This window comes from Pelobates fuscus, chromosome 6 (genome assembly GCF_036172605.1).
Source record: "Pelobates fuscus isolate aPelFus1 chromosome 6, aPelFus1.pri, whole genome shotgun sequence".
NCBI lineage: Eukaryota > Metazoa > Chordata > Amphibia > Anura > Pelobatidae > Pelobates > Pelobates fuscus.
In genome coordinates this window covers 213,294,393-213,320,859 of record NC_086322.1, presented here as the reverse complement: position 1 = coordinate 213,320,859, position 26,467 = coordinate 213,294,393, and the positions used below count along the sequence as shown (strand labels likewise).

Genomic DNA, 26,467 nt, shown 5'->3' with positions numbered 1-26,467 from the left:
ACAAACTGAGTTAATTCTGTCCATACATAGTACTCAAGCTTTTTCCTGCTCTAATGAATCTCTCAGATAGCCCTTAGTCAAAAACGTATTGGTCATCTCACTGAGACGTGTCTCAAGTTTGCCCTGATCTGATACATTCCTTTTTACTCTAATTAATTGACTCCTAGGTAAGGAGTCAATAACATGAGGAGGATGAAAGCTATCAAATGGCAAAAGGCTTATACAGTCCACGGATTTAGTGGACAGGTCAGTAGTAAAGGAAGAACCAACCCTGTTCAAGAATAGTTGAGATTTTCATTTGTAGTTGAACAGGTAGCTCTTTATTGCATTTTACAGAAGTAGTATGATCAGGCAGTTGACGTGTGACTTCACATACAATAGCTGACTTGTTCAGCACCACCAGCACTTCTCCCTTATCTGCTGGTTTGGTGACAATCATGTAATTTCTCCCATGTTAAATTAAAGCTATGTGTTCCTCTTTAGAAAGGTTGGAGTGCTGGTGGCTATATGCCAAATCAGAAGCTTGTCCATATTTCTCCTAACTAAACTAGTAAAGTTCTGAATTTTAGGAGAGGTTGGAGGCTGAAATTTGCTCATAATCTCTATATCTCAGTATTAGCTTCTTTGGTACTAAAGAATACTTTCAGGTTCAATGATCTAATAAACCGTTCCATATCAATCAGCAAATATTCACTTTTTCAGTATGACAATGTCACTATTCCGGGAACCCAACACGCTAACAGACACACACACACAGAAAAGGTGCCGTACCGGACCCTAGAGTGGCCGGGCTAAGCACACACAGAATAGTCAAGAGACAAGCCGAGTCAGGGGAACCAGAAAACAGGATAACGATAAACAAGCCGAGGTCAAAGGGTAGGAGAAAGTCACAAAGTCAGATTAACAAGCCAGAGAGTACGTAAACAGAAATCACAAGTTCAGAATCAATACTATACAGCAAAGACCACAACAGGGCAGGGAGGAACAGGAAAGGTGAGTATAAATACCCTAGGTTAAATTCTGATTGGATAACTTCCAATCAGTATTAACAATCACACGTGGGAGATATCTAAGCCTCCCACTGTGATTGTGGTACTGTTGCTTTAACGCCGGGTCACTCACGTGACCCCGGCATTTGCATAAATCAACGACCTTCCAGCGTGCAGCGTTATACATGCTGCCGCTGGGAGGCGTGACGGATGCGAGCGGCGAGCGGCGGAGAGGAGACGCCGCTCGCCGACAGGTAGGAGGAGGGGAGACCGCGGGCGGCGATGGACTGAGGGTGAGTGCTGCGAGCTGCGAGCAGCCTCCCCTACTAGCCGCCCGCGGACCCCTGACAGACAGAAACCCAAACACTTAGTCAGTGCTTGAAGATTAGCATTAGACAGTCTGTGATCGGATAAATTAATTGCATTTTTTTCCTGCGAGTGTTTGGTCTGTGCTTTTTCCTCCTTGGTATATGGCTAAACAAGTGGTTATCTCACTCAAATCAGTAGTTGCAGTGGCACGGTCTTTATAAGGAACTTTATTTTGTTTGACTTTTTGCCATTTAGTGAACTTTGCCATGTCCCTACAATGCCAATTATAGATACGCCCTTTGGCATAATGCTCAGTGTATCTTTAAAATGTGGTTCTTTTACTGGCTACAATCAAAGGTTGTGATAAGATACACAAACATGGGGAGTCGTGACATAAAAGCTACAAGAAGGGCCAAAGAGTGGATACACTTACTAATGACAAGCCCAGTGATGCTTCTGAAGGAGGAGTTTCACCTCCAGCAGCAAAGGAGTTAAACCAGTATGTGCATTCATAGCACAATGCTGCACATACAGACTCCGAGCACCATGACCATTCAAATCATAAATCATGGTGCCTGGAGTAACCCAATAAGAATTTATTGTAAGGAGATAAATATTTTTTTATTTCAAGTTCTTTTTTATTAGAATTTTGTTTTTTACAATAATGTTTTGACATCACATACACAAAAAAAACATATACAATATACAAGGACATACATAGGCCAACAAAGAATTACATTCTAAGCAGTGATCCTAAGCAACTTAAAGGAAATATTGAACGTTACAATTTATCATAAAAGAGTTAATAATAATTATTTGTAGGCCTACTGCTATCATAAGTCTAAGCCGTGATCAGTTCAGAAAAAAAAGTTTTACCATTATTTTTGTCTATCAGTACTATGTTTTGGAGAGCAAGCCAACCTTATAGTTCAATCCTTCCCCAAAACTTCTATCCATTTGTTATATTGATCTTGTTTATTTAAGGAATGTAGAGAAGAACCGTATAAATCTTTTTCCATACGAAGCTGGAATAGCAATTGCTCTATTAAGTGTCTCCTTTGGAAAGGGAGGTGTGACTTCCATTGTCATAGTAGCTAAGAAGCAATGAATTACCAGGCAATTGGATGAAGAGGAGGATAAATCCCAATTTACGTGTAATAATGCTGTGTTGGGACCTTTTTTAATTGTTATTTTAAATTTGGATTTAAGTATTTCATAGGACCACGACCAAAGACATTTTACTAATTTACAATACCACCATATATGTACAAGTGATCCATCCAAGCAGCCGCATCGCCAACAGTGAGGATTTTGACCTGGGTACATCCTACTAATCCTATATGGGGTTAAGTACCATCTGTACATAATTTTGTATTGACATTCTATCAAATTCAAACAGTGGATATTTTTACATATAACTTTATAATTAAAAATAGTTTGGATATGAGTATCGATTTTAGAGTTCGTTCTTAATAACGCCTTATTAAAAACATTTAATTCTCATATAGGAGAAAAGTTCTCGGTTTGGGAGATGTAATTTGTCCTTAATATCAGCAAAGAATAATAATAGATTTTTTTTTTAAATATCTGGTACACTCCATTGCAATTTAGACCAGTTTGGTAGCGAGATATCTTGTATATTATCTTCCAAAACGACCAGATGACATGAATTCATTATTTTATTAGAAATAATAATTTTGGTAGTTTTTTTCAGCATACTCCAAGCCCTAATAATCTGGGATAGAATTAAGGATTAGTTTTTTTTTTTTATTCATCTGTCACTTTTTTGTTACTATTAAGCCACAAGTATGTTTCTAATGTATCCCTTCTGACAGCCTTGGATTCAATTATATACCATATATCTTTTTTAAAGTCCTCAACCTGAAGTTTGTATATATGCCCAATAATATTGGCAGAGTAACAATTTCTAATATCAGGGTAATTCAGACCTTCTTGCTGATATTTTCTAGCCAGAACTTTAGAGCAAATTTTGTGTTTTTTATGTTTCCAGATAAAAGTATGGAAACTAGATTGCAAGGAGATAAATATTATAGTTTTATAGAGGTTTTCGACAAATGGATAATAGGTTTGAAAGATAGTTGGGGGTCCAAGACTGGATATTGAACAAACCACTATTTGGGAATTAAATGAAAACTCTGTAGCTTCCACAAAGATCGTAATTGTATATACAGCATTTGTCAAAACAGTTTGGCAATTTCAGTAGGTTAGCGGTCACCACGTCAGTGGTCATATCATCAGTGATGTCATCTAATTGTTATATGATTGCCTATAGAGAACCTGCTGCGTTATCCTGGCATCTGAGTTTGGTATGACTCCACCACACTTTACGATGCTGGATATTTTTAGGCTGCATCCACTTAAAGTGGATTCAACACATTGGATATGTCATACTATTACTAACTGCTCTCAGCAGAACTCAGAAACGTTCTCCAAAAGGTCTCAGCTCCCAAAGACTCCAATGAACAGATCACAGTGGATGTCTTCCATTCCAACGAGGATCATTTGGTCAGTTCTAGTTGACTGTTAAATTTCTTTTTAGATGTGAATATTGACCTTGAACAACCTGAAAGCAGAGAACTGTTGACTGGAACACTGCCCATGTACAAACTGGATGGGTATGTCTTAAATGAACACTTGGGAACAACAGGTAAATATTGGAATTGGGTAAACAGCAATGTTTGTCATTTAAAACCATGTTAGGAATGTCTTCTGTAATCTTTGGATATATAATATATTCTTGACAAGACTTAGAAGGATTTATAGTTGTTCTGAGTCTTCATTATGCAAAGTAGGTGTAAAAAAAGCCAGCTGAGTTATACGTATAGAGAAACTTTATTCTACTCTTTAAATGTAAAGGAATGCCTCTATCAGAGGTCTTTAACCCCTTAAGGACACATGACATGTGTGACATGTCATGATTCCCTTTTATTCCAGAAGTTTGGTCCTTAAGGGGTTAAGTGATGGAATAAACCCATATATCAAATAATTTTTAATCCTCAAATATGCCAAAACACACTATAAGAGATACACAAAGAATCCACAGCCATTTAACAGGAGGTGTCAGTTGAGTTTTTTGTCTGTTTGTAACTTGCACCAGTCCAGAGGGGACGCTAAATATGTTCCCGCCAAAATCAGTAAACGTGAAACAAAATGTCAAGTAGGTCTCCACTGCATGAGTGGTAGAACCACCATGATTCCATTGTGATTCCATGACACCATGATGTCATTTCACAGACCTTGTGAGTTATGAAGTACAGGACCACTCAAGGCACAGTGGACAAGGAGTCATTAGAGAGAATCTCAAAAATATGCAAGAATAAAAGTCATAGTGGAAGATTCAACACTGAGGTCTTTTTATACATCCACTAACTACAATTTTAGAATAGGTATCTACATATGAAGACATAAAGATCAACAAATGATTATTGTACAAAGCTAATAAAGAGTCTCCCCCTCCCCCCCCCCCCCCCCCCACAGAATTCATCGTTGTACCAAGTGATCACCCCAATTTTTACATAACAACCTAAAATTATTTTCAGACATGATGTAAGTCAGTTTGTTTCTTTTAGGACACCAAGTATTTTGGTATGGTTGGTAAGATTTTGTTTTTAACACTGACAAATGGAGTAACTACAGCTAATTTGCTCTAACAAAATAATGCTGGCCAAAAAAAAAAAGAATATTTCTTCATTGCCACTATCAACTGTTTTTTTATTTGTTTGATTTTGAATGTCTGGTAGTTACAGCTATCTGATTCCAACTAAGGTTTCAGGTTCTGACCACCAGGACTATGTGCAGCCATGAATGTGTCCATTGGGAGGGAGGGAAAGACTGGGTTAAATAAGGAGAGCATTGGGAGAGGGTGGAGCTAATGGGGGGAAATGAGATGGGAGGAAGTGGAACATTTTAGTGTTCCTGGATCAAAGCAGGTGGTAACACAGCATATTATTGGCACACACTGCGCTCTTAATGTTTGTGTATCTGGGTTGTATATGCTTGTAGGGACGTAGCTGCTACACACAGTGTGATGAGGCTGCATGCAATGTCTGCTTATACCTGCATCCATTGTTAAGGAAGCCTGCAGCAGGCCAGGACTGAAAGAACTTGATGTTAGCTTTGTTAAGATCGCTCAGTGTTCTAGATCGCTTAGTTCTATAAAGGAACGCTTGCAAGTCTGATGGAGAAGAGCAGTATTCTCTATGTGATCGCCGCAATGTTCTGTAAACAGCAGGATGCTTTCACTGCACGCTGCTATCATCTCTTAAAGGGACCGTTATATTCCTATCCCTTATACACTCGATGGGAATGGGGAGCAGATAGGATACGATTGGGGAGGGGATCTAAATACACTAAGTGACAGTAAATTTTATATAACGTAGGTGTTATGTTTATAAACAGTGTAGTTCTAAAAAAATGTTTTTTTTTGATCACTTAATAATGATTGTGTTATTGTATATTTGGTTTTCTCGTGTAGAGATTAATGAGAATAATTACTTTATCGCCTTGATCAGGTAATGATTATGCAATGGTTGAGTCACTAATATTGCAAAAAGTGCAACCATTCAAATTAAAAAGCTTAGTTAGTATGCTATAAGAATATGGACAAATCCACAAAGCTTCAATGAATCATGTTACATGCTACATCTGCATAACCTATTTAAAATGGATGCATTAGTTTATTTAGTAAGACAGGAATTGGGGAGAAATTTCTATGAAATCATATTTTATCGTTCTAAATTAGCCATAATTTTTTTTAAGATACTGTTTTCCTAATATGAATGTTTTGGTCTGAAATTGCATTTCCTTTGAAAATTCTCTCTGTTCACATATTAGCAGGAACATTTTTTTTAAAAAAATCTGTATTAAATTGTATGTGTGCTAAAATTTTTTTTTTTTTCCAGAAATTGTGTATAGTTTATATGCACATATTGTTATTTCTTTTCATTCTCTTTACCTGATTAGTTGCGTACCTGTTATGGTGACTTGCACTATAATTGAACATTAAACATTTGTTTTTTGGGGGGAAACAAAAATATTTATTATCTCAGTATGAAAATGAACTAGTAGTGACCAGTATAAAAGCTAACTTCTTTTTTTTTTTTTTTACTTTTTCCAAGTGACTCCTTACATGCTCATATTTGATGCAAATTTTACTAATTTTTCTGAAGAGTGTGGTTTTGAAAATAAGCTCCATAACCACTACAATGCTAAAGGGTAGAAGGGACAAAATTCTAGGGTGCGAAACGCCAAAATAAGTGGGGAAGAAAATCAATCTAGAAAATGAATACATTTTGCTTGGAGGATGGAAAAATGTCTCTGCTGAGACAGGTGGAAAATAGAATGATATAACCACTGCATTAAAGGACCACTATAGTGGCAGGAAAACATACTTGTTTTCCTGGCACTATAGTGCCCTGAGGGTGCCCGCACCCTTAGGGTCCCTCTCCTGTGGTGCTGAAAGGGGAGGAAGGGGTTAATCCTTACCTTTTTTTCCAGCGCCGGGCTCCCTCGGCGCTGGGACTCTCCTCCCTCTTCTGACGTCCCTGGCTGAATGCGCATGTGCGGCATGAGCTGCGCACGCATTCAGCCAGTCCATAGGAAAGCATTCTCAATGCTTTCCTATGGACGCTGGCGTCTTCTCACTGTGAAAATCATAGTGAGAAGCGCGGAGGCGCCTCTAGCAGCTGTCAATTAGACAGCCACTAGAGGCTGGATTAACCCATATGTAAACATTGCAGTTTGCCTATAGTGGTCCTTTAAGTTCAACAGCTTGTTGTATTGATTATCGAGTGCTCTGGTGCACCAACATTGTAAGTAGTCAAGCCATGTTTAAAACATTTGACTTACCTGGGGTCTGCTATGTGCAGTTCCCTACCTCCAGTACAGATCTCATAGAGCTGAAACTTCTGTCAGCGCTTCTAAACTAAGCCCTGGAATGGAGGGCCTAGCTCCAAGGGTGAGAGCCATCAGCATTAGTTGTTATGGTGCTTAGAATGTTCCTATTAAAAGGGACCTGTGGCTTCTGAAGACTTCAATACTCTATACTTCTCCCCTATATATAGAAAATACGTTTTCTTGAGGTTTGAAAAATAGATGCATGAATTCCTTCATTTCATTTATTGTGTAACTGAGTGTCTTGGCTCCTTGGTAACCATAGTTATAAAAGTTGCCCTTTACTCCCTTGAACAAAGTTAGTGGAATAGGAGAAATGTTCATGTTCTCCTTCTCATTTGCATTGTTTACCCTGCCTGTGCCCTAATAGGATTATAATCTAATTTTCCTAATCTTCAATGTACATTTTACAATAAAACTGTCCGTCACATAAAAAAAAAAAAATAATTGAAATTATAGGTGATTTTTCATTTTCTTTAAACATGTAATTTCAAGAAAAGTGACAGTTCCACATTAAGGTTAGCGCTTTCCAGAGAAAATGTCTTATAAAAGTAACTGTTATTAATCCAATGAATAGGGTGAAAAAAGGATCGAAAAAATATTTTGTACTTGTGCACACATAAATATATACACATTACAATTGTTTTGTTTCTATAAAAGAAATTGCAGTGAGAGTAATACACTACATATGAACTAGAGGTACTTAGAATTCTGCTCTATGAATGAAAACAATTGGATTTCTTAATGTTCTTTAACCCCTTAAGGACCAAACTTCTGGAATAAAAGGGAATCATGACGTGTCAGACACGTCATGTGTCCTTAAGGGGTTAAAGCAACTCTGTCACCCCTCTCCCCCCCCCCCCCCCCCCCCAATTTTTTTTTTTTAAATTGAGGAGATAAAATCTTGATGAAATACACACTTTGACTGTGTTTGAATTTCCCTGAAATTCAAAGGCAATCAAAATATATCATAAGGAAAAGTAAAGGACTACTGTACTTTGTATTATGTATTTTATTACCACTGACAACAAACTTGAAAGGCATAGGCACCTTTAAATGTTGTCATTTTCCTTTAGCTAGTGACAGCTGTGAGGAAAAAGGCATTGCTCGTGGAGGCTCTCACATATGTCTCGCATGGACTCATGGTAGACAAAGCGCCATTTGCTAAAAAAAAGGTTCCATTGGATGAAAATGGAGGATGCTATGAGGGACAGCTTAAAGAAAGTAAAACGTACCTTCCTATGCTCACCTTGGCCACTGCATTGCAAGCCGGAGGGGGGTGTATTTGCAAACTATGCAAAGACCCCAGGTGGTGACCTCATTGAAACGGAGTCCCTTGGCGCTGTTTCTCCTAACAGTGTTAAACCGTTTTCGAGCTGTTTAACACTGAATGAGGGTCCTTGGTCACTCACAGCCAAGCCCCCAATGATGGCATGGCTAAGGCAGAGATTACACACCTTCTTAGGCATGTGAATTCATACCAGCGAAAGATGTCTGTGATAGACCGAGAGCGGTCAGCTGACACGTAAATCAAACCACACAAACAATTGCTGCTCAGGCTAACACTTTCACTAAAGTGAGAATTCAAAGTGAACTTCAAAATTAAGACTAAAGTAGCCAGACTAAAAGCATAGTTTACAGTTTGGCAATTTTGACCTTAAATTTGAAATTCACCTTGAATTTTTCACTTTAGTAAATAACTCTGTTACTCATTAGCCTGAGCAGCACCGAGACAGGCTGCTAACTGTGGTACACTCTTGTTTAGCATTAAACCATTTAAAAAGAAGTTTAACACTGAATGGAATGACAGAGCCATGATACTCCAAGCACTATTACCACTTAAGTGAGATGAAGCGTTTACATTTCTTAGAGTCTCCCTTTAAGATCAGGTAACATCCTTACAAAAGTTAATGTTAATAGATGCTTTGGAGACTTCTCTTTTAGCACTAATATCCTATTTTTATTTTATTTGTTTTCTTTATTTATTTTCTTTTTAATCTCCTTCCTTTAGTTTTCAGTCCAGCCATGGACCTTCGTGCAATGTTTCACATACATGAACAAGGGGAAGAAGAAGAGTTGCTGCAGAAGGATTCCAATCCAAATCACAGGCACAGAGAACGCATCTTCAGACCGAGAATCTCTCTATTCGGTTTAAATGAAGAGGAAGTGCGATCTAGGTACCGCTTTAGCACTGAAGTTATCCTAGAGCTGTATGAACAAATCCAACAAGATATAGAGCCAAACTGTGAACGAAACCATGCTGTGCCAGGGATGGTGAAACTGCTTAGTGCCCTGCATTACTTTTCATCCGCATCCTTCCAGGGTACCGTGTCTGCCCTTTCTGGTATATCCCAGCCCAGCTTTAGCAGGCACTTAACCCAAGTATTAAAGGCCATAAACAAACTCACTCCCCAGTACATTGTTTTTCCTTCAGACAAAACAGCTATACAAACTATAAAAGATGGCTTTCACAAAATGTCCGCTTTCCCAAATGTTATGGGGGCAATTGACTGTACCCATGTTGCTCTGTCACCTCCCACAGAAGATATTTACAGGAACAGTAAAAATTTCCACTCCTTAAATGTCCAAATGGTATGTGCGTCAGACATGAGGATTTTGAATTTGGTAGCTGGATACCCCGGATCCACTCACGATTCCTATATTTTGAAACATTCGAGTTTACATTCAATTTTGACATCTGGAAATCTCCCAGAAGGTTGGCTTCTGGGTAAGTTAAATGTATTTATTTTAGGAGAATGTAGTTCTGGCATAGGGGTGTTGATATGTGGCTCTCCATTTCATTTTGAACTACAAACCCTGTATTTCTTCATCAAGCATATGATGGCAGAGTATTATGGGAGCTGTAGTCTTACAGTGTCCTTGATAATTACCTTTTTAAATCTCCACTATTTTGTCTTTCATCCATGGCACCCAGGCTCCACTGATGTCATATGTCAAGTCTAGCATTCCCAGTCAGCTGTCCAAGCATTTGGACTTAAAGAATGTGCTCACACCGTCCAAATAAATCTCCATTACTTTTGTGAATTGTGCAGTGAGCATGCAAGCAACTTATGTCCTGTGTTAAAATTACAAAGGTAGCAGGTGTCTAGCTTGTAAACTTGAATATAGAAGGCAGCTCTGGCAACCGAAACCGGAGTTTCTCTGTTTCGTTTCAGGTAAATATGTATAAGATGAAAGGAGGGTGTAGCACCTTTAGGGAATTCTCAGATGTAAATAAATATGTAAAACAAGAAGAGCACGGCAAAATACAGTGTAGTATTTCTGGTGCAGGTTAATGAAAGAAATGCACTTACAATTTGGAGAGGATATTTGGTGTGTTCTTTTGATCCAGTAGTAAGCGCTCCAAGGATATCTGGAATAAACGGATAATAAACCCAAATCTAGTGCAGTGTTTTATGAGGTAGAAGTAAAATTAAAATAGAGAACTGCACTCACATTATATAGAGCCTCCCACCAGCTCTTGTTTTACATATTCGCGTCTGAGAATTCTCTAAACGCGCTACACTCTCCTTCCACCTCACAAAACTTTGTCCTGTGTGTCTTTGTGTGAACAGCACCGCTTGTGCAACTGAAAGAGACAGACAAACTAAAATGTAGTGAGTACACATTGCATGCTACCATTCTTGTATGACATCGGGGTAAGGAAGGTGAACCCAGGCACCGGAGCGTTAAAAGATTTGTTTTCAGGGATAGTTTGATAGCACTGAAATCCTGCAATAAGGTGTTTGGTGTGTCCCATTAACTTACTAAAGTTGTTTTGATTTTAAGTGAGCTCTCTATAATACTAATGTTTTCTTTTAATGTAGCATTTTACAATTAAGGTGGACCTTTTATCTACAAGTGTGTGGATTGGAAATTATGTCCATTATTTCTGTAGATAAAAATCTCAAACAGATTCAAAGTGAAACTTGAATGTCTCCTTCATGTATGGCATATTGTCATAGCTGATAACCATTCTCTACTGTTCCTGGCTCTAACATTTAGGTGATGTTTGTAGTATATCTTGTATATTTATTTATATAGTTTAGAATTTTCTCCCAAAATGTTTATGGCGTTTCTTGTAGTTCGAGTATCTGTAAATTTTCTTTAACTTTAATCTACAGGTGATGATGCATATCCCTTAACAGAGTGGTTGCTTACTCCTATCAAGGACCCAAAAACTGCAGCACAGAAACAGTACAATGCTGCACACAAGGCAGCACACTCCGCTATTGAACGCACATTTGGATCACTAAAAAGTCGATTCCGCTGTCTAGATCGGTCAGGTGGCGTTCTGCAGTATTCTCCAGAAAAAGGAGCACAGATAATCCTGGCTTGCTGCATCTTGCACAATTTAGCTGTCAGTCGGAATCTGGATGTAGAAATTGTTGATGATCTCGAAACACCTCCACCTGTACCCCCGGTTTCCAAAGAAGAGAACACGCAGGCTGGAAAACAAACCAGAATGCGAGTGATTAACAGATACTTTACATGTAAGACTTTATTATAAATAATTTTACTCATGAAGAAAAGAAGCTTGGCTGGAAACTTCCTCTTTAAATTGATGACTATAACGTTAGGAATACACCTTTGTTTTCCTAGCTCTATAGTGTCCCTTGCCCTAACCATAGTAGCCACCCATTATCCAAAATATTAATAAAATCAAAGCTTTACTTACTTTTTGCAGCAGTGAGGCTCCTTTAGTACTGCTCACCTCTCCCACAATGTAATCAAGGCCTTTGGGCATTGGTCCATTGTATATGCAATGCTTTCCTATGAGTGTTAATCGACCAGTTCAGCTGAAGTGCTTTTAGTGACTGTCAGAAAGACAGCCCCTAGAGGCAGATTTAACCCTGCAGTGTATTACAGGGGCGCTGTACCCAGACCACTACATTGAGATGAAGTAGTCTGGGTGACGTTATTGTCTCTTTAATGTAATTTGAAGATAATTCATTACAAGCATTTAAATGAAATCAAAACATACCATATATATATATATATATATATTTTTTTTTATTTTTTTTTTAAATCTTTTGTAAAGAATTAACTTGGGACTTCTTGCGCTATATCCACAACAAGCAGCAGATATGATTATAGTTCTTTAATTGCTTGCTTCATTTCATGAGCATGGAACAGGAGAAATAAGTTTGTAAAAATGAAAAACTTTCCTTTTTTTTTTGACAATCTTTATTTGTGTTGGTATTTTATGTTTTACAGCAATGCAAGGTAGAACTACAGGTCGGCTTTCGAGCAAAGTAGATTATTATTATTATTATTATTATTATGTTATTATTTATATAGTGCCAACAAATTACGCAGCACTTTACAGTGGGATCATATGATCAGGGGCTTCTATACAGCAAGATATGCGTTTGTTCCTAGGTCATGGATAATTAAACATGAATTGTCAGGCTTATAAGGTTACAAGTATAAAGGTAGTGCATAGATTGGGCTGCTAATTTGACAGTTATACTTAAACAACTTATTGCCCACTTACCAGCCGTATGTTAAAAACACTACTGCAGCTTTGCAGCTCGGGCTGCACCTCGAGGGTATATACTCGTTTTTCCATTGTATTTTTAATATATGGCTATATGTATGCTTTCTTGTTCTTCTTGTGTAATAAGGTGCATCTAGAAATTTATATTTACTTTTATTTTAGTAAGGTTACTTTTCACATGCTATACATTTTTTTTTTCTTACATTCCGATATGTAGCTAAACGAAGTAGCCATTTTGTATTAAACTAGTGATTGGTTAGATAATGAACATAAGTTGCTGATAAACTTATATGAAATAGTTCTGCCTTTTTTAATTTTAAATTTAATATTCTTTCCACAGAAAATCTATTGATTTGGAATCTCTGCTTGTGTCCTTGATGTTATTGGTTGCATATTCCTCACATCTCCTCGGACTGAAGTCACACGTACCTATTTTATTGCTATATAGAACTGTATATCTAACAATGTGTTAGTTTAGGTTTATAGATATCTGTCAGAATTCCATCATTACGCTACATTTGACATGCCGAGAAAATCTTCAGAGTCTCAACTTCCACCTCTGTAGGAGGCAGTGTTTGCCATGGAGATTCCGAGAAGAGGAACAGACTTCTGGGAGTCCTGCCTTTCAGTATGGAGATTTTCTCCCATCAGTCATTATATCATAGGCGGTAACCTTATTATAAAGGAAAAACAAAAACACTAAACATGACAAAACATTTTAGAATGTAAATGCTTGTGTCAAAATTGTATTTCTTTGATCTTTTTTGTTAACTTCAAATATGTTTCTTAAATTCTTTTTTTAATTTTAATTTTTTTTTTTTAAACAATTCTGCCTATATTTTAACTACTAGTTTCCTGCCTGGAACTAAAGAGGTGTAAGGTGGTTCTGTCTCTTTTTATATGATCTATTTTATTTTTGATTTCAATATATTTTCATGCCATTCATTTTAGTACTTTATTAGCCAACATAGCCACACACTTTAGTTCCAAAGTTGCATATATGAATAGGCTGTACAAATAAAAATCCAAGTGTCCTCTGGGGACATTTCAATCACTTCTGTTAACCTCCTGCACTCCTAGTTCCTTTAATGTTAATAGGGAACTATTTTCACATTATTCATTGTGTATATATATTACATTGAAGCTCAATTTGTATGTATTTCCATTATATCATTTTTTGTATGCAAATACTCTGGTTTCATATAGCCTGTTTGATTTACTCAGTATTGACTTCTGTTTCATGTGAAAACTGGTTTTGAACATGAAGATATTCTTGTACTCTTACGTAAAATTCCGTGTACGCCAGTAGAAACTGCATACAAATTGCTAGAATGCTCATAAACATTTCATCAGAAAATGGAATATTGGTCAGTATGATTTTTGTTCTCCTTCACTGTCAAGATCCATATTTAGAATAAACCATATCCCTTTCAACTTACTAAGGGCAAATAGTTTAATGTTAAAAATCATTCGGGTACGGAGCGGCATTTGGTCTAGCTAAGTTTCGGACCAAATTCAGGCCCGTTTGGGACCTGAATTGCAAAATCCAGACGTTGAATAGTATGAACAATGTCCAGATTTTTCAGTCCAAATGGCCCCATATGCAGCCTAATGGTTTTACTCCAGTTGACATGGGCCCATTTGGACTTTAGCAAATAACCCAGTTAGTAAGGAGAAAAAAATAACAAGAGTTAAACATTGACAGAGAATGGGAAAATAAATGGGGTGAGATACTCAGAAAAGGCTATCATCGAACAAGGAGATGAAACTGAAAGGTAATATGGAGAATGAGCAGATAAAGTGAGGGCTGTAGATGTCAGAATAATGGAGATAAGGTAAATTGTAAGGAAAGGCTGGAAGGACAATGCATTTAACCCCTTAAGGACCAAACTTCTGGAATAAAAGGGAATCATCACATGGCATGTGTCCTTAAGGGGTTAAAAGGACTCTATAGGCAACCAGACCACTTTATTTCAATGAAGTAAAAAAACATTGCCGTCATCCTGATAGTCACTTGAGTCGGTTCATCGAAATAGTGGAGTAAAACGTAGTGAGGCATTTTGCAACACATGCCGACTAGCCTCACAAAGGTCTCCTATAAGTAAGCTTCACAAAGTTACATAGTTAGAAAGGCTGAAAAGAGACATGCATCCGTCAAGCTCATCTTTTCTCACATCTGTTTTTGCTGTTGATACAAACAAAGGCAAAAAAAACAAGTTTGAAGTGCTTTCCAATTTTGCAACAACCTAGGAATAAATTCCTTCTTGACCTCAGAATGGCAGCCAGATCTTTCAACGTTTTGCCTTAGTCTAAATCTGCTTTCTTCCGGTCTAAATGCTTTGTGTCCTATGTGTAGTTCTATTTATGAATAGATCTCCAGACAATGTTTTGTAATGGCCCCAAATATATTTGTATAATGCTATCATATTCTAGGCATTTTTCTAAATTAAAGATATTTAAATATGTTAACCTTTCATCATAACTAAAATGTTCCATTCCTTTTGTTAATTTTGAAGCTCGCCTCCACACTTTTTCTAGTGATAAAACATCCTTGTTTAGAACACGTGCCCAAATTTACTCCACATATTCTAGGTGTAGTCTTTGATTTTGCCATTGATTTATAGAAAGCAAAATTATATTTTCATCCTGAGAATGAATGCCTCTCTTTATACTAGAGTAGACAATACCTTAGTGGCCCTAGCAACTGCTGATTGATATTGCATATTGTTGCCTAGTTTGTTGTCTTTAACAATTGGCAAATCCTTCTAGTGTGCTGTGCTTTTTTTTTTTTTTTTTTTTATGGAAATCTTAATGCGTAAATCTGGTGAGTAGGCAATACATTTTACCTGAAATAATTGAACGTTTCCATAAGCAGTGCGTTGGATGAGCTAGATAATACTTTGGAAATTACAGTACGTTACAGACAGCATACGTTTCTACAGAATGTACTTTTTTCGAATTTACAGATAACAATAACAAAACAAAAGGACTGGTAATTCAACAGAAGGAGGGATGGGTAGGGGTAGGGGTTGCATTGTATTTGCTATCGACGGTGTTGCTTACATAGATCATCATGTATATCATTAAATGTGGTGGTTTTACTGTCTTCTGGGTGTGAGGCAGCCTCTTGGAAGGGTATGTGTTGTGGCTGCCTTCATCCATGATTTACAGATTTGTAAAGATAGTTTGAGGAAGCTTGCGGAAGGAGATGGACACAGCTGAGGGATTAGGTTAAAGGCAGTGTGGTTTTCCCACCTGCTAGTTTGTTGATTGAGACTGAGGAAGATGGGACCATGCTTTCTTTCCAAAATTTTGAGGAGTATAGTGCCTTACAGGGGATTGTTTTGTAATTCTGTGTGATTGAGACTTGGCCGATACACGAGTTTAGGGGTCTCATGTGCTCTCTGCTGCGGGGTCTCAGTGTCAATTGTTAGTGCCCTCTGAAGCCTGCGTGATTTGAGTAGTGGTGCACAGATTTGACTGCAGAGGGCGTCAAGAGCCCTGAAGGAAGCCACCATCTCTACGGAGTGTAGAATTGCTCCGCTTCCATCTTACAAGGTAGGCTAGTCCTCCAAGTGAAGTAGGGTCCCAGGGTGGACCCGAATTATCCCCACCTGTCCAAAGGGTGAAAGCAGGGATAGACCCATGGTAAATGAAGGATCCAGCCGGTTGCAGAGAGGCAGGATAGCAGGGTGGCGGCAGTCCACCCTGCTCGCCACCTGAGTAGGCCTCAGTCATGGAGATGTTATTTCTCCTCTCGAGAGGCCAAAACACAAATTAGCTCCAGAACCAGTACCTCTGAGTGCTATGGACTGCCGATTCTCTGTGCCAGATGATGGGCCTAACTACTTATATAGGCCAAAGGGTTTGCACATTGTGGGAGCTGATCGTCCATGCGACCAGTCAGCATGGCAGCCGGCCCCCGATATAGGATTTTCTTGATAATTCCACATGGGTTTGGAATAATGACTTGCGTTGGGAGTCCATAAATTTAAGTTTTAGGTTGTTTTCACATTTCACTAAGAAAGTAATAGGTTGGTTGGTTGATTGGCGACAGTCATCCGCGTATAAAAGACTTATGAGTTTTCTTGGGGGGTTAAATTTGTAGACATATCTATTCCACCTCCTTGTTTTGATAAACGTTTCATCAGAAAATGGAATATTGGTCAGTATGATTTTTGTTCTCCTTCACTGTCAAAATCCATTTAGAATAAACCATATCTCTTTCATCTTAACAAGGGCAAATAGTTTGAAATGTTCAAAATCATTTAGATACGGATTTGAGACATTTTGTGTGGCTAAGTTTCGAACCAAATTCAGGCCTGTTTAGGACCTGAATTGCAAACTCCAGCTAAATTTGTAGGCATATCTTTTCCACCTTCATGTACATCAGTTTTGTCCCTTACATAGTATTTGTGTAACCAAGATTTTAGTTGTATAAATGAGAACTTAGCGATGTTGGAGATATTGCCAGTCTGGACCATTTGATCCCATATCTAGGACAAACTTTGTAACTGAAGTCTGTTATGAGAGTAGAAAGAGCTTCAATGAGTAGTGCTAGTGACTGTGAGATTTAGTTAGTTATATTATGTTTATACCTGTACCTATACCAGTAGCAAAGTATTAGTGCAGTGGTGGGAAGTGGGTTTAGATATTTGTGGCATAAAGGTTTTGGGGTCCATTTTCCTGGTTTGGGAAGTGTGGTTATGTGCGCTAATAGCATCTCAGGTGGGATGTTTTCAGTTTGTATGACATGGTTAAAGATGTGCTCCAGATTAGTTTGTAGTAAGAAATTGTGAAGCTGTCTGGGCCTGGATATTTCCCAGAGGCAGGGTCATCTTTAACACGGGGCAGCTGCCCCGGGCCCAGTTACTCCTGTGGGCCCTGCTACCCTCAAAAATGTATTTGGGTCCCACACTCTAAGGAGGCCCACCGGGTAGCCAATGCACTTAGGGCCACCCGATGGGCTTCTATCAGCAGGGGCCCGGTCGGGGGCTGTGGCCCTTGCTTTTTGGCAACATGGGAGGAAGTGACTGCCGCAAGTCACTTCCTCCCATAAAGAGAGCAGCTGCGCGGGAGGGATTAGGAGGAGAAGAGCGGGAGTGAGGAGAAGGCAGTGAGGATGGGGGCTCCTCACTCCCATCAGCCTCAGACACCACACTGGACCCTAGGAAAGCCACCCTCCAGCAAAAGGTAGGAAACTAACTTAAAAATGTTTTTACATGTGTGTCAGTATGTATGTGTGTGTCAGTATGTCTGTGTGTGTTTCAGCATGTCTGTGTGTGTATCAGTGTATGTATGTGTGTGTGTCAGTATGTCTGTCAGTGTATGTGCCTGTGTGTGTGTCAGTATGTCTGTGTGTCAGTGTATGTGCCTGTGTGTGTCAGTATGCCTGTCTGTGGGTGTCAGTAAGCCTGTCTGTGTGTGTCAGTATGTCTGTCAGTGTTTGTATCTATGTCTGTAAGTGTATGTGCCTGTGTGTCAATATGTCTGTCAGTGTTTGTGTCAGTTTTTCTATCAGTGTGTGTGTGTGTGTGTCAGGGTACCTGAAGTCTCTACCTCTGAGAGAGGTAGAGACTTAGAAGTTTATCCGTCCAGAAGGTCTGTTTCCTCCGTCCCTCGCGGTCCTTCCGGTCATTTACACGCCGGCCGCGAGGGATCCACTTCCTTTTGTAACACGACGCCCAGCAGTCAACGTCATGACGCCAACCCGGACCGATCTGTCACTCAATTGTCTGGAAACTAATCAGGACTCGTCGGAGGCGTGTCTACTCTCCTGAGCCAGGGTATTTAACAGTGCTTCTTCCATTTGCTCATTGCCCTGTCGTGGTTCTAGCCTGTCTAGTCACTCAGTGCTCTTGTATTCCAGTTATCCTTTTGGTTCCGACCCGGCTTGTTTGTATTACTCTGCTTATCTCTGTTACCCTTTGACTCGGCTTGTTCCTCGCTTACCTGTCTTCTCGTTCCCTCGACCTCGGCTTGCCTTTGACCATTCTCTCTATCTCCGTACGTTAGTCCGGCCATTCTAAGGTCCGGTATACGTACCTTTCTACTGTCTGTACTCTGCGTGTTGGATCCCTGCCCCGATCCTGACATTACGACAGGGCCAATGGATCCTGCAAGTACAAACAGTCAGCTTGGTCCTTCCGATCCTAGGTTTGAAGCCATGGAACACAGAATGGATCAGATGGCCCTAGCACTACAGGCGTTATTATCTCGTGCTAATAACCCACCAGAGGAGACGCGTACTACTTCTATTTCCCCTGTGAGTTCAGGCCTAGAGGTAGCCACTGTAGGTGCCTCTTCCCATATTACCCCACCAGTACGTTATGGTGGTTCACCTGAGAAGTGTCGTGGTTTTTTAAACCAGATCAGTATCCACTTTGAATTACAACCTCGCTCCTATCCTACAGATAGGGCGAAGGCTGTATTTATTATCACCTTACTCATTGAGAGAGCTCTGAGATGGGCCAACCCATTATGGGAGAATGATAACCCGTTAGTATATAATTATAATGCCTTTGTAGCTGCCTTTAGAAGAACTTTCGACCCTCCTGGTAGAAAGGTCAATGCAGCTAGATTACTTTTGCGCCTGAGACAAGAGAACCGAACACTTGTGGATTATGCACTAGAGTTCAGGTCTTTGGCGGCAGAAGTTAAGTGGAATGAGCAGGCTTATATAGATGTATTTTTGAACGGGCTATCAGATGTAATCCTTGACGAGGTTGCTACTAGAGAGCTCCCTGAAAATTTGGAGGATTTAATTTCGTTCATTTCTCGTATTGATGAGCGTTTAAGAGAGAGACAGAACACTCGAGAGAGGAACTTTAGACCTTCCTTTAAATTAGCTCCCGCATTTCAAAGTCCTGATTCCACTACCTCACTGTTTCCTGAACTTATGCAGATAGGCAATACTCGCCTCTCAGAAGAGGAAAGACAGTACAGGAGAAGGGAGGGATTGTGTATGTATTGTGGAGTTAGAGGTCACTTACGTCTGAATTGTCCTAATCGCTCGGGAAACGCCCGCACCTAAGTTTCTCTAGAGGACAGGCCTTGGGTGTTTCTATTTTGTCCTCTACTCATAATTATAAAGATCACAGGCTTCTGCTACCAGTTTCTTTAACTTGGGAGAAGGGAGTACTAAAGACCATGGCTTTGATAGATTCCGGAGCTGCTGAGAATTTTATCGACCAGGCCTTTGCTACTAAACACACTATCCCATCCCAGTTAAGGGATACACCCTTGGCTGTTGAGGCCATAGATGGTAGACCTTTACTTGAGCCTGTTATCTATCGTGAGACCATACCCGTTAACTTAACTGTTGGTATCTTACACGAGGAAAACTTATCGCTCATGCTTATTTCGTCCCCTTCTGTTCCCATAGTCCTGGGTTACCCATGGTTAAAGAGACATAACCCTATTATTGATTGGGAGTTAGGGGAGATACTCTCATGGGGCCAGGGTTGCCAGGAGAAGTGTTTACGGAGGGTTTCTCCATTGGGTGTAATTAACACACCAGGTAGTTCTACCCAGTCTACAGATATACAGATACCGCCTCTGTACCTGGACTTAAAAGCAGTATTCGACAAAAGGAATGCTGATACTCTACCTCCACACAGGACTTTTGATTGTAAAATTAATCTACTACCTGGTACCATGCCTCCGAGGGGCAATGTATATCCTCTATCCACCAAAGAGAATTCAGTTCTAGAGGAATATATTCGGGAGAATCTAGACAAAGGATTCATTAGGAGATCTTCTTCTCCTGCCAGGGCTGGTTTTTTTTTTGTTAAAAAGAAGGATGGTTCCCTAAGACCTTGCATTGATTACCGAGGTTTGAATAAAATAACCATCAGAAATGCCTATCCGATCCCCTTGATTACCGAGCTGTTTGATCGCCTAAAGGGCTCTAAAATTTTCACCAAGTTGGATCTCAGAGGGGCATATAACTTGGTGAGAATCCAGCAAGGACACGAGTGGATGACAGCGTTCAATACCCGTTATGGGCATTATGAATACACGGTCATGCCTTTTGGTCTTTGTAACGCACCGGCAGTATTTCAGGATTTGATTAATGAAGTTCTTAGGGAATTCCAACATGATTGTGTTATTGTGTACCTGGACGACATACTTATACACTCTAGAGAGATTGAGACCCACCACAGACAAGTCAGAAAGGTATTACACAAACTTCTTCAACATGGGTTATACTGCAAATTGGAGAAATGTAGTTTTGACCAGTCTCAGATAGACTTTCTTGGTTATGTGATTTCTGGGGAAGGCTTTAAGATGGATCCCGACAAACTACAGTCTATTTTAGATTGGCCATTGCCTAAGGGACTCAAGGCTATTCAGAGGTTTATTGGTTTCTCCAATTATTATAGGCGCTTCATTAAGGGATACTCTTCTATTATTGCGCCTATTACCAATATGACCAGACAGGGGGCTGACACTAAGACTTGGTCTACTGAAGCTCTCGTTGCTTTCAAGACTCTCAAGGAACTTTTTGCTTCTGCTCCAATTTTAGTCCATCCTGATACGACTCTGCCGTTCCTACTCGAGGTCGATGCCTCTGAGACAGGTGTAGGTGCTATTCTGTCACAAAGGTTAGGGGTGCACAAACCACTACACCCTTGTGGTTTTTTTTCCAAGAAACTGTCTGGGCCTGAGAGCAGATATGACATCGGTGACAGGGAATTATTAGCGGTCATTATGGCTTTAAAGGAGTGGAGACATTTATTGGAGGGGACCTTACATCCTGTTACCATTTTAACGGATCACAAGAACTTGTCCTATATTGGGGAGGCTAAGCGACTGTCCGCCAGACAAGCTCGTTGGTCGTTGTTCCTGACCCACTTCAATTATGTGCTTACTTATAGACCTGGTTCTAAGAACTCTAAAGCCGATGCTTTGTCTCGCCAATATGAACCTTCTACTATATCTGAACCTGTTCTTTCCTCTATAGTTCCGAAATGCAATATTATCGCTAACACGAATCTCAGGATTCACTCTCCGTTACTTGCCGAGATCTTAAAGCTGCAACATCTAGCCCCTAAACAGACTCCCGGGGGTCAACATTTCGTTCCTCGTGCTCTTCAACTGGAACTGTTACAATGTTTCCACAACAGCAAGGTGGCTGGACATCCTGGCATTCGCAAGACGTGCGCTTTGATCTCTAAAGACTTCTGGTGGCCTGCTTTACGTAGGGATATTAAAGATTTCATCGGTGCGTGTGAGGTTTGTACCAAGACCAAGCAACCTCATACGCTTCCATGTGGATTTCTGCATCCCTTAGAGGTTCCAGAAAAGCCATGGTCCTGTCTGGCTATGGACTTTATTGTTGATTTACCTATATCTAAAAAACAGACTGTTATCCTCACCGTGGTTGACAGATTCACCAAGATGGCTCACTTCGTTCCTCTGCCTAAACTTCCGTCTTCTCCCGAGTTGGCAGAGATATTCGCAAGGGAGATTTTTCGTTTACATGGGATACCCTCCCAAATTGTATCTGACAGAGGTTCCCAATTTGTTTCTCGTTTTTGGAGATTCTTCTGCTCTGAACTGGGTATCAAATTGAATTTCTCTTCCGCCTATCATCCTCAGTCTAACGGAGCTGCTGAACGCACCAACCAAAAGATTGAACAATATTTACGTTGTTTTGTTTCCGAACACCAGGACTATTGGGTCGGTTTGATTCCTTGGGCGGAGTTCGCGCACAACAATCTCGTTTGTGATTCTACTCATTCAAGCCCCTTCTTCATGAATTATGGCTTTCATCCATCCATTCTTCCCTCGGTTTCTCCTTCCCAAGGGGTACCGTCGGTTGATGTTCATGTTGCCAATTTGAGGAAGTTGTGGGATCAGACTCGACAAATTCTTCTGCACAATTCTATGCTGGTTAAGAAACACGCTGATAAACGTAGAGGGCCGGCTCCGGTTTTTGTTCCAGGCGATAGAGTATGGTTGAGTACTAGAAACATTCGTTTAAAAGTGCCTTCCATGAAGTTCGCTCCTCGTTATATTGGACCTTACAGGGTTCTGACTCGAATTAACCCAGTTGCGTATCATCTAGCTCTCCCATCTGCCTTACGCATCCCTAACTCCTTTCATGTTTCATTGCTGAAACCACTGGTCTGCAACAGATTTTCATCCACGGTATCCTCTCCTCGCTCTGTTCAGGTGGAGGGTCAGGAGGAGTATGAGGTCAACTCTATCATCGATTCTCGAATCTCCCGGGGGAGAGTACAATATCTGGTCGACTTGAAAGGATATGGTCCTGAAGAGAGGAGTTGGGTACCTCAAGAGGATGTTCATGCCCCTCGCCTCCGCAGGGCGTTTCACTCCCGCTTCCCATCTCGCCCCGGTTCCTTCCGCCCGGTGGGCGTATCTGAGAGGGGGGGTACTGTCAGGGTACCTGAAGTCTCTACCTCTGAGAGAGGTAGAGACTTAGAAGTTTATCCGTCCAGAAGGTCTGTTTCCTCCGTCCCTCGCGGTCCTTCCGGTCATTTACACGCCGGACGCGAGGGATCCACTTCCTTTTGTAACACGACGCCCAGCAGTCGACGTCATGACGCCAACCCGGACCGATCTGTCACTCAATTGTCTGGAAACTAATCAGGACTCGTCGGAGGCGTGTCTACTCTCCTGAGCCAGGGTATTTAACAGTGCTTCTTCCATTTGCTCATTGCCCTGTCGTGGTTCTAGCCTGTCTAGTCACTCAGTGCTCTTGTATTCCAGTTATCCTTTTGGTTCCGACCCGGCTTGTTTGTATTACTCTGCTTATCTCTGTTACCCTTTGACTCGGCTTGTTCCTCGCTTACCTGTCTTCTCGTTCCCTCGACCTCGGCTTGCCTTTGACCATTCTCTCTATCTCCGTACGTTAGTCCGGCCATTCTAAGGTCCGGTATACGTACCTTTCTACTGTCTGTACTCTGCGTGTTGGATCCCTGCCCCGATCCTGACAGTGTGTCAGTATGTATATCAGTGTATGTGTCTGTGTGTGTCAGTATGTCTGTCAGTGTATGTGTGTGCATCAGTATGTCTGTCAGTGTATGTGTGTGTCAGTATGTCTGTCAATGTATGTATTTCTGTGTGTCAGTTTATGTGTCTGTGTATCTGTATGGAGTCAGTGTGTGTACCTGTGTGTGTCAGTATGTCAGTCGGTGTATGTGCCTGTGTGTGGGTGTGTGCGTCAGTATGTCTGTCAGTGTATGTCTGTGTCAGTATGCCTGTCAATGTATGTATTTGTGTGTGTCCGTATGTCAGTCAGTTTATATGTCTGTGTATGTGTATGTGTCTGTGTATCTGTAAGTAGTCAGTGTGTGCATCTGTGTATAAAATTATATATAAACACACATTTAGAGGGGGGCGGAGCCTGACCACCGAGCCGTGCAGACGCATCTGACATGGGCTCCTGCCGAGCGGGCACGATCCGGGGCAAAAACAGCGACCACTTCACCCAAAGCCACTCGGGGGTGCACCACCCACGTCGGGGGTGCCCTCCTGAAGCCAACTATACCACCCCGGGGCCCGTAGAGGCCAGGATACAGAGACACAAATGCGGCCTACTGAGGCTGAAGCCGGGGAGAGGCGGCCGCTCTCCTCGACACAAAAGCCACTAAGCGACTTCTCTTCAACCCTTTGGACCGGCGGGGGATATCCCGGTCCCCACTGGACGCAAGCAGGCGAACCAGACACAAGACAAACTGTGGCAACTGACCCACAGGGCAAATCCATAATGGCTGCCCACCATAAACACAGAAAGCGGAGCACCCGCATCCAGCTACCCATGTCCCCTATGGAGACATTTGACCACCTCTGCACAAGCTTCAGGGATGCCCTGCAGAGGAGGGGAGCTACCTACCGTCAAGCCGAGATAACGGTGACCTCGTGGATGCGGCCCGCATCACGACGGAGCTACTATAGGCAGACGCCATGAGCCTCCAAAATGGCTGCCCGGCAACACAGATACCAGAGGGCCCAGAGACGGAAAATGGCGGCAGGCCTATCGGGCGCACTCCCTTGCTCGCAAATGAAATCATCCGGAATTACAAAACAACCGTTACAAACAAGCAACTCACCTGATCAAAATCCCAGCATTCAGCGCAGCGTGAACCGACTCCACGCACAGATCGAGACAACACAAGCGACTGTGCGGCAGCAGACTCCACGGGGCACTGCCGGAGCCGACTCCCGAAGCAGTGTCAGCAAGCTAAGGGGCGACAAGGGAGAGGCACATAGGGAAAAAACCCGTCTCTTACCGGCAATAGGTATCGGCTGAAGCACCCAATACACCGCCCTCCACAGGTACTCTTAGCCTGGACAGTTCCGAGCTCCCATAATAGCGAAGCACCCAGACTCAGATGCCTCATGCATATATAATGCAGACTACAATCCCATGCCAGCACTAACCTGTGATCCTCAGGACATTTGCGAATGAACTTGTTCCCAGTGGTTTTATCCTAAGTAATGTTTTGTTATACCCCAGGTCACCCATGTTTAGAGTGAAAAGCGATGTTATTATGCAATATAGGCAAGTTTTAGCAATGCCTCATAGCCTAAACTCTCACAGCATATCGTATCTAAGCATTACTTTGTACCCAGCATTATAGTGTAACCAACTACTGCTATCCCACACAACGAGCTACCACACCATATCTACACTAGCATGGATGACCTAGCAGTTTTAAGCAACCAGCATCACTATTTCATTTCATTTTATTTTATTTAATCTTACTCTTACGAAATAACTGTTCAGTTAAGCTTGCAAAATATAAAATTTGTGCGACTTATAATGCCACTGTCTGACTACTGTGAAAGCTTGTAATACGCTATTGTGGCGTTTGGCGATACCATGTAACCACCTGCACAACAAAAATAAAGAATAAAAAAAAAAAACACACATTCAAAAAACAACACTACACATAAATCCACGCTTGCATCCAAACTCCAACACCACATACAAACACATTCAGACAAACATACTTCATACAAAAATATGCTTACTTCAAACAGTGCAAAATACAACCCTGCAAGCATGGGAAATTGGTAGAACCCCACCTGTCAATGCATTATTTGAGTTGCACAACAAATAGGGTTCTACCCTTTGTCCAACCTTGCAATTGGGGGGCCAAATAAAATTCTTGCACCAGGGATCTTTATACTTTAGTGCCGCCACTGTGTTGGGGTGGAGGGTGTGATTGCATATAAGGGAGTGGTGGCACGGTCTATGGGGGCCCTAGCTAATGAAAAACTGCTATGTTTACACTGCAGGGTTAATTCCGCCTCTGGCCGCGCATGCGCATTCGGCTCCATTCGGGAGTTGACGTCGGCGGGGGAGGAGAGTTTACTAGTGCCGAGGGAGCATGGCGCTGGATTAAGGTAAGTGGCTGACTGGGTTTTAACCCCTTCAGCGCCGAGGGAGGGGGGGACCTATTAAACCTATAGTGCCAGGAAAACGTGTTTGTTTTCCTGGCACTATAGAAACCCTTTAAGCAAGAGCATGTGAAGAGTAGTAAAAAAATAAATATATATATATATATATATATATACCGTATATACTCGAGTATAAGACGAGTTTTTCAGCACATTTTTTGTGCTGAAAAACACTCACTCGTCTTATACTCGAGTCAGTTGTCTGTATTATGGCAATTTTCATTGCCATAATACAGACATGGACCGGGGGCTGTCAGGAAGCTGTAACTTACCTTCACAGCAGCTCCTGTCAGCTCCCTTCCCTCTTCTCCGGTGCGTGCAG

The 26,467-nt window shown here is 41.1% G+C and overlaps 1 protein-coding gene across 3 annotated transcripts; it reads left to right on the top strand.

The window, feature by feature from the left end:
• The first annotated feature begins 5,193 nt into the window (after positions 1 to 5,193).
• LOC134614687 (putative nuclease HARBI1) lies at positions 5,194 to 14,073 on the top strand. 3 transcript variants are annotated; one of them, XM_063458726.1, is made up of 4 exons: positions 5,194 to 5,248; positions 9,223 to 9,939; positions 11,336 to 11,704; positions 13,052 to 14,073. In XM_063458726.1, coding segments are annotated over exons 2-4 (1,074 nt in total). In that variant the 5' UTR covers positions 5,194 to 5,248; positions 9,223 to 9,236; the 3' UTR covers positions 13,054 to 14,073. The 3 variants fall into 3 exon arrangements, with proteins under 3 accessions (XP_063314796.1, XP_063314797.1, XP_063314795.1); XM_063458727.1 differs by having other exon boundaries at positions 5,223 to 5,694; XM_063458725.1 differs by lacking the exon at positions 5,194 to 5,248 and having other exon boundaries at positions 8,103 to 9,939.
• The last annotated feature ends 12,394 nt before the right edge of the window (positions 14,074 to 26,467 follow it).